Source organism: Pomacea canaliculata, linkage group LG7 (genome assembly GCF_003073045.1).
Source record: "Pomacea canaliculata isolate SZHN2017 linkage group LG7, ASM307304v1, whole genome shotgun sequence".
Classification (NCBI taxonomy): Eukaryota; Metazoa; Mollusca; class Gastropoda; order Architaenioglossa; family Ampullariidae; genus Pomacea; species Pomacea canaliculata.
Window position 1 is genome coordinate 21,064,247 of NC_037596.1, and position 12,966 is coordinate 21,077,212.

At 39.0% G+C, this 12,966-nt stretch overlaps 2 protein-coding genes across 8 annotated transcripts in view; one reads left to right on the forward strand and one right to left on the reverse strand.

Moving 5' to 3' along the window:
- Positions 1–107: 107 nt before the first annotated feature.
- LOC112569031 (C-type lectin domain family 4 member M-like) lies at positions 108–2,296 on the forward strand. The gene is made up of 5 exons (XM_025246679.1): positions 108–250; positions 401–486; positions 1,035–1,125; positions 1,512–1,722; positions 2,121–2,296. The coding sequence occupies exons 1-5, from the start codon at positions 196–198 to the stop codon at positions 2,143–2,145; spliced, it is 468 nt and encodes a 155-aa protein (XP_025102464.1). The 5' UTR covers positions 108–195; the 3' UTR covers positions 2,146–2,296.
- The window catches only part of LOC112568971, a 21,450-nt gene continuing 10,696 nt past the window's right edge, over positions 2,213–12,966 (reverse strand). For 2 of the 7 annotated variants that reach the window (XM_025246571.1, XM_025246577.1), the window contains exons 5-13: positions 11,542–11,672; positions 11,092–11,233; positions 10,244–10,486; positions 8,617–8,859; positions 6,813–7,055; positions 6,211–6,492; positions 5,377–5,532; positions 5,150–5,194; positions 2,915–4,623 (exon numbers count right to left, since the gene is read on the reverse strand). In XM_025246571.1, coding sequence (XP_025102356.1) covers positions 4,409–4,623; positions 5,150–5,194; positions 5,377–5,532; positions 6,211–6,492; positions 6,813–7,055; positions 8,617–8,859; positions 10,244–10,486; positions 11,092–11,233; positions 11,542–11,672 — 1,700 coding nt within the window. In that variant the 3' untranslated portion in view covers positions 2,915–4,408. Of the gene's footprint in view, positions 2,367–2,914; positions 4,624–5,149; positions 5,195–5,376; positions 5,533–6,210; positions 6,493–6,812; positions 7,056–8,616; positions 8,860–10,243; positions 10,487–11,091; positions 11,234–11,541; positions 11,673–12,966 lie in introns of those variants that run through there. The other 5 variants (XM_025246573.1, XM_025246574.1, XM_025246572.1 and 2 more) reach the window with 5 other exon arrangements.

Consider the following 12,966-nt stretch of genomic DNA (forward strand, 5'->3'; position numbering starts at 1 on the left):
TAGTGCATATTTAAAAGATTCAATTGTAGGTAGATGTCGGATTTGGAAAAAAAAAGAGAATTTGATTGTTTACTACAAAGTAATAAAAAGTCCTGTGCCATATGTTGTTGTTCTCGTGACAGGAATCGTTATCTGTCAATATAAAGACGGCCTGACGACACGAGTCCTGAGTCTTGAGAGTTGACGAGAAGAGACATGTATCCTTTCGCTTTAACGGCTTTTGCGTTTCTACTTTTACATGAATGCAGTGGTAAGTGATTATTGCTACTAACATCTTCATGTTGTAAGTTATTAATTAATATTCGCTGTTAATATGTATTTTATGTCGAATAATTTTAAGTTAGCACATAAACACATATTCTTATAAAAGTGTCTAGAAGTCTCAACTGTGTGAGTACAGGTCAGTTTTGCCCCGACGACTGGACCTACTTTGAAGGGTCGTGTTACCTCTATGTGAATGAGTACAGCAACTGGCATGACTCCAAGGTGAGTCCCTGAGTTAATGAGTGTCACATCATCTCAAAAAATGCTTACAGCTCATTATGGAGCACAACACTATCAAGCTCCACACGAGTAGCACACTACTGAGTAGCACTTTTGCTTTGTTTAGTCTTTATTGTGTTTTTGTGGAAATCCCGACATGAAACTACTCTATTACTACAGTAAATGTTACAATTTGTTTCTTGGCGGATTCTCCTGTCCTATGACAAGCACAACATGTCATACAAGGCTCAATGTGACTTTGTGACCTGTAACAAAGGTACGTTGTCACATATGACCACTGTGATGTTGTGCTCACATTGTTATCTTTTGTTTGTCAAATTAATGTTCCAATCATTGAATTGTTCACAAGATTTATAACACATACTATTACTATAATGTAACGTTCAAAACTTCTAGAGAACTGTGTAAAAGGGTTAAGGGGCCTAGTGTTACATCTTCCACTGTCAGGTCACGATGTTCACAGGCAGCATTCGACTGTCTGAAATTTACCCCCGAAAATAACCATAATGATGAAGATGAATTTATTTCAGTCCATCTGTGAAAGTCTTCGTTCCCACCTGGTGGAAGTGACTTCTGATGCAGAAAACAACTTCGTGGCCAACATGGTGCGACTGCACAAAGGTCGAGTTTGTGTTGCAGCCACTTGTCCTGTAGTCGTGCAGGGGCTGATGATGCTTGATGACAGCCACAACAAACAGAATAAACACGACAGATAGACTTATATCAATAGTTCACAGTAGCGCTAGAACAGGTGTACTTATATCCATATTGTTATGTCGCTTTGAAATGTTACCATGAAGCTTTTTCAAATGATCTTTAACTTTACAAAAATAAACAAAACTGTCAAATACTACACTGGTTTCATTGACACTTGCCAACTGACTTATTAACCGTAAATTACATTCAGACTCGCATTTCGCTCTTTCAACAAAGACTACTACAGCATTTAATTGGCATCATATATTCTCATAGTGCATTTGTTGTTGTTGTTATTATTACTCTTGCAGTCAACAACATCTGGGCTGGCATGCAGGACTTTGCACAGGATGGTCACTTTGTCTGGCTGTCATCACTACAGCCACCCGTCTACACCCACTGGATACCCGGACAGCCTGACGATGCTTTTGGTGGCGAAGACTGTTTAGAAATTTTACCTACTGGCCTGTGGAACGACCGGGAGTGTGACGACTACAGGAGCTACCCCTTGTGTGAACAGCCGTGAGTGTGCCCCTTATGTGAACAGCTGTGTGGGACTTGTGTGCACAGATATATGCCCCTTGTGCTAATCGTTTTGTGGCATCTTCAGCAGCCTGAAACACAACAACTGTAACGGCCTTCTTCTCATTGTCAGAGTATTGCACTGCTCACATTTTACAATAGGTTGCCGGTTGTATTTAAACTAAAAAAAAAAAAAAAAAAAAAAAAAACACACACACAAACCAACAGATTGTCACATGGATAGTTAGAATCTAAAGAGAACAACCCTAGTATAATTGGTCCAAAGAAATTTGAAGCAGCTAGGATGCGAATGTATTTAAGGTGGACAGGTGAAATCTACTCAAACATTTCGTATTAATTTCAAGTTACTAATTTCACATTGTCAATGTTGTCATTAGCTCTGCTGAGGAGCCAGTTGGGTGAAGCTGACCTTCGCAACAGCATCATGCAAGGATAAGCTATTCCCACTTGCATCTTTTGTCCATTGGACAGGTCTCCGAAAATTTGAAAACTTGGCATCTTTATAACCTCTCAGGTTCTACGGGAAATGGCACAATAAAAATAATAAGCTTACTGACACTGTTGCGTGGTCCTTTTTTCCCTCTCGGATTTCTCACCTTTCTTCTCTTTTCCTTTATTGAATGCTGCACACACAGAATTTGGGTTGATTCTATAATCCCTGTACCATTCCTTTTCTTCATTCTGCAGTAAACTGTGATGAAAGAATATTAAGTAACGTTTTGCTTAAAACTTTCTTCTTTGTTTTCTTCGATTATTTGATTTGTTTCGAGTGTATTTGACTACGTTTTTTATACAAACTAAATACAGTGAAACTTTCGTTGATTTCTATTATCGTCCATTTTTTTCACAAAAATTTTGTCTCGGAATTCGTCGGTTGCCCACGCTAATTTAGAGAAGACAAAGGGTGATCCACTCGTCCTCCTGATCTGTGGTCTTGTTCGTCGTTGTGTGAACATCAACCCGCGTGTCTACACCAACAATTGAACATCTTCGTTCTTCATCCAACTTTTGCTGTGTATTAGCGATGACAAAGCGTTTCCATACTCATCTGATATCTACCATGGAATAATTTATTATAAGGGCATTTACATATTTATATAAGAAAAATAGAAGTCTGTTTGCAAACGCTTATGATCTCATATTAAGTATGAAATAATACAAACGATGAGACTATGATAACACAAAGTTTTGCTTTATTCAATCATTGGACGTGTTTCCAGTGGTTATCATTGCACAAAGTATAACTTGTAGTTTGTGAAAGTCTGTAGACACTCATCCTTCTTTTGTCTTTGTGCCGATAAACTAAGAACACTACTGCCGCGGTCTTCAATAAACTGCCTGATGTCCCCTTTGTGTTTATTAACATTGCTATTTCCGCAGACATTTACCTGAGGTGTTGTGATTTTCATAAAAAATTATGTTTGTACGGAATTCTTGTCTACCACGGAGGTAGAGATGACCTCGGGGTCAGGCGTACACCACGGTAAGCACCAGCTGAGTTGTTGTATAACAGCTTATGATAAAAGTTTCACAGCCACTTGACTCATTTATAGCAGTTATCACACCTTAGTAAGACAGCAGAGACCCCTTAGAATGGACGAGAAAGTGGAAATGATGGCCATGGTGAATAATTATTATCAGGGTGGTAATATTTATAGTCACACTAACAGATCAAGGAGTACAAAAATAGTTCGATCTCGTTGTTTACCCGTTTCTTGTATCTTAGGGCCTCAAAAGCCACGTGGTACTTGAAATTGTTTTTCTACCATCCGTAGATGGGCTAAGTTGATAGGTCTACACAATCTGAGTGCTTATCATTAGTTTAATAGCAATATAAGTGAACTTAATGAAACCTGCGCCTTCAAAGGTTTATAGCAAAACTGATCTTTAGCAGAACAAAACTAAAACCAACTAGAGTGCTAATTGTGTACATGGCTGTGCAGGCAACATTCTTCTTTTCGTCTACCTGACAATTCGATGATAACAGATGATATTAGTCATGTTCCAAGTCAGCCATCATGGACCTTAAGAGCAGCTTGTGGTTTACACAGACTTCAATATTTCGTCTTTTTAAATCAGTGCTGATAATTCAAGAACTTTCCTGTCATGTCAACATATATAACATTATTAAAAGTCACTATTTCCAAATTTTCTCTTTACTTCTGTATGAACTGCTAGCAACACGAGACATGTGTATGAGTGTGTGTCCGTGCATTGGTATGTGCGAGCCCGCATTGGTCTTTGAGTATCTGTGTGAATGTAGTTTAGCGGAGTTTGAATGTGACGATGGTGTATAGAGTGTGTTTGTGTGTTTGAGAGAGAGAGTGAGAGAAAAAAAAGTGCAGAAAGAAAATGAAAGAGTTAGAGAAAGAGCAATATAAGGGAGAGGAATTTTGCTGACATGTTTGTATACATTGCATGTGTTTATACTAGCGACTACATGTGGGTGATTGTAGAGAAAGTAGTGCAAAGTCACTTGGCAAATAAATCTGTTTTATATTTATAAAGATTACACAATGTTCACTTCTTTTCCACTCATGACCGTGGAGAATTATAGGTGGCGTGCTGACATCAACCGTTGAACATGGATACTAATTCCGTAATGGACATCCAGTGATGACTGACATCCAGTGACAGCAACTGTTTTGTTTCCCCCATCACTGTCTCAGTTGCTGTACAAGTTCATTGTCAGACATCGGTCAGACTCAGCAAAGGTCTTGCCAGTCGCCATTTGTCGTATCTGGGAGTAATATCCTTCACTCGGAATATCTTCATACTTCCTAGTACATACTTGTTTATTCCAGTGACTGGTAGTGGAACTGCTCTTTGGTCCAGCGGTGTCTGAACTCTCGTACACCACGTTGATGTGGTCCTCGAATTCTGCAGAACATGGGGGAGAGAGGTCACGTGATGTCATACACAACCGTGCACTTGTAGGGACAATTGGTCCTGACAGCTAGTATGTTGTGTGTATGTTTACTTTAATGAATTACTACCTAGTATAGAATATGAAACGATTATCTCTAATTCTGTATCCTTGCCCGTAGAGAAAACAATGAATAGTTAATACAGAGAGCACAAACCCATCGTTAGGGTGGACATAAAAAATAAGCCAGCAGAGAACCAAACGTATGTATGTCTATATATATATATAGAATATAGCTGTAAATATCTCAAACGTAAGAAAAGAACTCATACAATATTAGGAAATAACTTAGAAGTTTACACGCATAAACATTCATTTTTTGTGCAACTTTTTATGTTTACTATGTTCTTTGTATTGTGCAGAGCATAAGCATCGTTTCTGCTAGTTCTATTTACTGCAGTGTCAGATGGCATAATCTTATATCTTTTCTCTAATAATGAAAAATATAAATAATAACCTAAATGTTAATGATAAACTTACCAGAATCCTGACACGGAGGGCTCCTAATCGTTTTCTCCGGCGCTTCTGAAAACAGCAAATCAAATGAAATGACATTATACAAAGAGTATATTAGACAGTGAAGGACAATTAACATATGGCCATTCTCGGTGCAATACTTAAAGCCATTAAGAGAAAAGTACATCAAATTGATGACAGGAAAAGGTGCTTTAAAGTGTCAACATCACGTGATGTCGACAACTACTCACTCTTTATTTTGCGTCTTCTTTTCTTGATTAGAACAACGAACAAAATGGCGATGACAGCAGCTACAACAACAGCGACAGCAGCCCCGACGACTGGTCCGAGGACAGCCGATGTTGTTGAGTGGGAGTCGGATGTCAAGATGAAGATGTTTCCGGCCCCTTAGATGTGGATGTAAAACATCAACTGTTATAACTGCTTAGATACAGGATGCTAGGATTATGTATTTTATATGATAAGAAACCGTGCTTTAGATGCTCTACCAATATTTAGGCCATTCTGGGACCTGAGTTTCTATCCCATGAATTATTGAATGCTTTTAACTGTCCTCCACAGGTAGTCAGCGCCAGTCTAGTTTCATGGATCAGTTCTTGAAAGATCAGCCACAAAGAATGAACCTCAACGTTATACAGACAGGTATTGCAGGTCCGACTTGTGTGACAGTAGACTTCTCAGAGAGGGGAACGCATCTGTCAGACGATCAGGTCAACACGAGGATTCTATCAAGAGTGTGTGCTCTCCCAGGTTCTGACGTATGTATATATATATTAACGAGCTTACTATTGTCGAGGGGCGGCCGGTAGCCAGCTAGCGATTGGTCAGGGCAATGAAGGTCAGAGGTGAGACCTTTATCTACCGACCAGCCACACGACTCAGCGCCACGTCATAGCTGTGATCACGTAAAAAGTAAAGTGACGTAGCCGTGTCCAGACAAAATCAAACTTGTCTTTACATAAAAATTACCGCTAAATGTATCACGAAACATGTGCAATGAGAATGCTACATCTACTTTCTTTGACGATTTGACGGTAATTAAAATGAAACATCAGTTATCTCACCATCTATTCGCAGTGTCACTGATGTGGAGACGGATATCCTGCTGTCGTTACTATTTATAGCCGTGCACGTCACACTTTTCCCGTCATCCTCGGCGTGCAGACTAGCGGTGCACGTGCTGCTCCTAGCGGCGTGAGTTTCATTGTGACAAACACCTGTACTCCAGGTAAAGTTTACACTTGGGTAGACGACACCTGTTGTGTTACACGATAAAGTGATGACGCTGGAACCGTTACTACCTGCATCTGTTAGGCTAATGACGACATCACTGGGGCCTTCCACAGCTGGAAATCAGAGAGACAACAGAATAAAAGAGTAAAAGAAAAAATTGCAAACTTCCTCTTGTTTTCACGAGACGAAAATTTAATCATTTTTGTAACTTGATTGAATTTATCTTAAAATATCCTAAGCGATGTTTAATCGTAACGTGTCTCGAGAACAATTAAAAAAGCAGAAAATGGGTGAGACTAATGTCTTATGTGTGATTACAATTAAAATGCATCATGCCGCTGTTTCAAAATGCTATATTTTATCGGCATTATTGTGGCAGTTGTTACTAAATTTTCAGTTAAAAAAATAAAACAGAGACAAATACGCTACGTACATATAACCAGCAGACTGTAGTTGATGGAGGTGTAGACACGCCCAGCCCATGTCACGTGACACGTGAACTGTGTGCCGTTGTCCTCCCGCTGTACGTTAGTCTTCACCAGCTTCTCACTGTCTCGTCCCTCCCATCTCACTGTGGCTGGAGGACTGGCGGTGTTTGTCGTCTGACATGTACAGGACAGGTCTTGCCCACTGATCACAAGATCTGGACATGATGTTGTTATGTTGCCTGGTTCCACTGTGTGTGACATAACAACCACAATCAAGACTCTATTCCTTATTGGCTGGCGATTGTGCTGAGCACTGTTATGGATGTAAGCTATCATTGTATACTATTTTTGCGAGTTCATCTTAGAAAGCAAAAGTCAGCAAAGTTTTGAGTAAATAAAAAGACATAATCTAAACGTCAAGTATCTTAGAGATGTTTCTTCCTTTTTACTGCCTTGTAAATCTTTAATCCACAAAGTGTAGTCGTCACAAATGTTTGTGTACAGCCACTCTAGGAAATTCTTTGGTGAAAAAAGCAATTGGATTTTAAGGAACGCTCAAACAAGTGACACTTTTCTTCTAAATGATAAGTTTGTCAGGGACACACTCTCCACAGCCGCAGCACACACGCAAAGACTGTGTCCCACAGCTGTTCTTACAACAGAACACAAAACATGTCATTGGACTTTTCGTGTGTTCTATTGACTTTGAGATTATCTCTTTCCGTCAATCAATGTAAAATTGCATGAGTTTAATAGCATTTAGCTATTACAGTCACCTCGCCATCCAATACTTAAAGAGTTTTTCTGACATTTAAATTACATCCTAGAGTAAGTCCCTGATGAGTGTCTCCAATAACGAGGCAGTGGACAAAAAGAATAACATCTCCTGAAAATCACTCGGGTAACGTAACTCTTGCAATTCTCATGATGAGTACTCTATTTAAAAGCACATACACTTTTTTTTACACAAAATCCGTTATTTTCGATCTCAGTTTTAAAATTAAACTTTACACTCATCTTTCACCTGCAGCTATTATCGTACATCAGAGGTGATATGAAGAATACCATGTTCAATACCTTTGGTATTCAAGGATTACATGAATTCCCGTCACACAGCAAGTCTTCTCGGCGTCTCAATCTTAAGACGTGTTATTATGGGATGCCCAAACTAAATTCACTAGAAATAGCCGTGACTCGTGTGAACATTTTTCTCGCCCACTCTGTTACATAACTCTCCATTCATTAAACTAAGGGGGACAACACATGTTTACCATAACACAGTCAGGGGTGATAACCTTTCCCCCTGACAAAGCTAGAAATAACTGTCGTCAGCAACTTTCCATTAAATCAGTTAAAACTAATGACGAGTCGGTCGCAAGAAATGTAGAGAAAGAAATATATTTTTGTACGAATACACTACAACATTAAATAACATGATGTGCGTTGACATTAAGAAACGATTGTCAGTTCCAGTGCATTGTGTGAAAATCCTGTCGACTATGACCCGTTTATCTCACACTAAAAAAGATTGTAGTGCAAGAGTAGAGTTTACCCTAGGAGAACAGTAACCCTGTATCCGCCATGATTAATATTTCCTCTTCAACTACATTTATAATAAACGAGTTGGGTTTGCTTTGTTTTTGAAACGGAATTGTCTTGTAAATAAGATAAAAAAGGGAAGGTTATAATTAAAATGTCATGCCAAGGTAAAATCACTGAAGAAAACTTTATTCTGCCAGCATTACTGGCGCAGTTAACACTAAATGCGCAGCTGAATGAAGAAAATAAAAAAAAAACTACGTTATGTACCATGAACCAGCAGAGTGTAGTTGATGGAGGTGTAGACACGCCCAGTCCATGTCACGTGACACGTGAACTGTGTGCCGTTGTCCTCCCGCTGTACGTTAGTCTTCACCAGCTTCTCACTGTCTCGTCCCTCCCATCTCACTGTGGCTGGAGGACTGGCGGTGTTTGTCGTCTGACATGTACAGGACAGGTTTTGCCCACTGATCAGAAGTTGTGGACACGTGGTTGTTACGCTGCCTGGTTCAACTGTGTGTGACATAACAACCACAGTCAAGACTCTATTCCTTATTGGCTAACAATTCTGCTGATCAGTGTTATAAATGTACTTTGCTGTCATTTACATGCAATTATTGCCTGTTCAGCTTCCAATGCTGTAGAAAGTTTTTATTTTAAATAAATAGAAAGAACATTTTTTTCAAAATGTCAAGTATCTTCAAAAAGTTTATTCTTTTTGAAGCGCTATGTTACTTTTTTCTATACAGAAAGGGTCGTCGGCACGAAGTTTCGTGTACATGTGACATTCATCTTTCTCACTGATAAACTACATATCTTTGTCCTCACGAACTCCCATTTATTTAAATAAAATTAATGATGGCAGCAAGAAATGTAGAATAAGTCACACATTTTATACGACTGTTACAAGCATACTCTATAACATTAAATAGCATCCCGTGCGTCGACCTGAAAAAAAATGATTGTTAGTTCCGATGTGTAGTGTAACAATCCTGTCGACAATGACCCATTTATCTCCTGCTATAGAGAAGACTGTAGTGCGAGAGTACAGTTTGCCCTACGAGAACAGTGACCCTGTATCAACAATGTTTCCTCTCTTCTCTTAGTGACGTGTCTAACAAAAGGAGCAGAAAGACTCCACCATGTTCACGGGAGCATGACAGGTCAAGGATAGATACAGCCTGTCAAGTGCAATAACTCCTAATAATACTGATTATGAATACTAAATGATTGAGGTAGGCACATTGGTGACCTTTCTTAAATAAGGGTTGTGGTTTTGAAATATTCTAGGAAAGCGTTGAGAGCAGTTAATAGATGTTAGAAATCTTTGAGTATCCTTTTTGTAGTTGACCATCATTCAAACAAGGACAACAGGTGTTAACGAGCATCCCGTCATTCTTCTGATTTACATGTTCTGTCTGAGGACCTAGAGAGGTCGGTTACAGGTTGTAGTAGGTGTTGTCATGAAAAGGATAAGATATAGAAGTGATGGTGAAGATACTTTTTTTAAAGATATTGTCTTGTAAATTACTGTGACAATCATCTTATTCAAGAAAAAACTGATAGAATAGCAAAAAGTAATGTTTGTTTTACATCTGTCTCAATAAAAAATACAGTTATGAATATACTTTAAATCTGCATAAGAAAGTACACTGAAAGAAATGGTATTTTATAAGTGTAAAAAATGAGAATCGTTATAACGTTTTAAGATGGCGTGGGGCGATGATGTACTGACCAGGTAATGGATTCGACCAATCTGTCAAGTGTGATTTAAGCTAAAATGTTTCATACAAGGGCAAAACCACTGCTCAAAATATTTATTCTGTAAGCATGACTGGGGCAGATGTCACTAAATGCGCAGTTGAATGAAGAAAATGAAGAAAACTACGTTATGTACCTGCAACTATCAGAGTGTAGGTGATGGAGGTGTAGACACGCCCAGCCCATGTCACGTGACACGTGAACTGTGTGCCGTTGTCCTCCCGCTGTACGTTAGTCTTCACCAGCTTCTCACTGTCTCGTCCCTCCCATCTCACTGTGGCTGGAGGACTGGCGGTGTTTGTCGTCTGACATGTACAGGACAAGTTTTGCCCACTGATCACAAGTTGTGGGCACGTGGTTGTTACGTCACCTGGTTCCACTGTACGTAACATAAAACTCACGTCACATCTACAGAAGCCTGTTATAGGCTGCAGTGTGTGCTGCCATACAAGAGATCTGACCGAAAAGTAAGCGCGAAGGAAGCTTTTTTTCTCTCAAAGGGTATTGCTTTGTAAATAAACAAAGGATACTTTGATGAAGATATGGAGATAATCATAGGAAAGTCATATTACGCATTATATTTATATGTGAAACGGAATGTGCGTGCAGGTGAGAGAGAGAAGCAGAGAGAAATCGCTATAACAATTATTTCATTCAAGAAAAAATAAATAGAATATTAGTGTTTTTTCTTACATCTTGTTCTCGTCTTGATAAGAAAACAGAAGCACAGATGTTAAAGTACTTTAGAAGAAAGCACACTAAATATAAGTAGAGGAAACAGTAGTTAATTAGTATAAACGTGCAAATTTGTATCATAATGTAAGAAGACATTTTATAAGTGAAAAATTGATGAAGTGACATTCGGAATATTCAAAGATTCTTTACATGAGCTAAGTAACTAGTAAAGTTTGCTAACATATAAGTTACTTGTAGTATTAGAAGCAAACTGTCGACGACATAAGCAGATAAAAAAGAAACCCAGACCTAGTGTCAGTTGCTGAGAAAAGGCTGTAGTAGCAGGAGGAGACACAGAAATGCTGTAGGTGTACAGTCCCCCGGCTTGTGGCAGAGCTTGTGTGAACGAACACAGCTCACGACTGGCATCGAACCCTCCAAATGTCTGCTGCTTTAGAAATACATCCACAAAATCGTTCGTTAAATTAAGATATAAACTTTAAGAAAAAGATAAAACCTAATAGTGTGGGAAAAAAGCAGACCACACGTCCCACTATCATGTTTAAATTTAATGATAAATCAAATCATGAGCAGACAGTAGTTTTTTTCATTTATTTTAACGCACAGAAAGAAGCAATAACAAAACCGAAGAACAGTCAAAGGGTTAGTACTTTCTTTGTTTCTGCATAAATAGGATTGTTAAAATCACAAAAAAATACGTTAAAATTCTAGCTCTCGTATCCCACAAGCCCATGTTACCCCTGTGTTCCTAGTCCATGTACAGGTGTAGATGTTATCAGAGGAGAAAGCTTGTTGTACACGACATGAACCTGACACAGTCCAGTCCACAGGGTTGGTGGTCACGTGACACTCACTGAGCTCAGAGTGACCTGAAATACACGCATTATAATTGCTTAATCAGAAAAAAGTAATACAAAATAAATTGAATACACAAGATGAGACATTGGTCATCTCTTTGTTTTATTGCTTTGATACCATTACTCTCGTCACTGACATGTTTAAGCCTCGTTAATACATTTTGTTTTTGACTAAAGCAGAGATACTCACTGTGTAGACACCTCTTATTATAACACAGCTTTATGATGTACACTAGTTGTAAGTAAGCTTCGTCATTAGAAAAAAACATTATTATTTGCTAATTAAGTACTGTTTGAGCTGATGAGTGATGTAAGATAGGGCTTGGGGTAGTGATTAAGCCAGAATATTGTCAACAAAAACTTTGTTATATACATGGTTTGCAATCTATGGTGCTTGACTTAGTCTCTAACTGAAAGTGGTAGTCGAGGTGGTAAGTGTAGGAAAACTTAATGAGGAAGCTGTTCTCATCTGTAATTCTGAGTCAGTGTATGATAGACAACAGCCTTGTGGGGACCCAGTGCTTGTAACATCGCTATCAGAATATTTAATATTTACATACAGCCTCTGTTGTCTGCAAACTAAAAAAATCCACTATCCACAGAACCAGTTGATGTCCAAGATCAAAATCGGAGAAGCCAGAAGGTAAGTTTGCACTGCATTGAATGAAGAACTAAAATCGGTGAAGAGTAGTCTGGCTGCGTGTCGGGGTTATCCAAATGTTTGTACAGTGTGTTCAGAATGAACAACTTTACATCGTCCATAATGAACCTTCGGGGAAAAAGAAACCCTTCAAAACTAAAGAGAGTACTGAGGGATTCAGAAAGGAGACAAGATAAAAGATACAACACAAAAGCAATTACAAACACAATAAAAATCGTACAGTCATACAGACATGCAAATACACATGCACAACCATAAGCACACATAAATTCAAACACACACACACACACACACACACACACACACACACACACACACACACACACACACACACACACACAACACACACACACACACACACACACACACACACACACACACACACACACACACACACACACACACACACACACACACACACACACACACACACACACACACACACACACACACACACACACACACACACACACACACACACACACACACACACACACACACACACACACACACACACACACACACACACACACACACACACACACACACACACACACACACACACACACACACACACACACACACACACACACACACACACACACACACACACACACACACACACACACACACACACACACACAC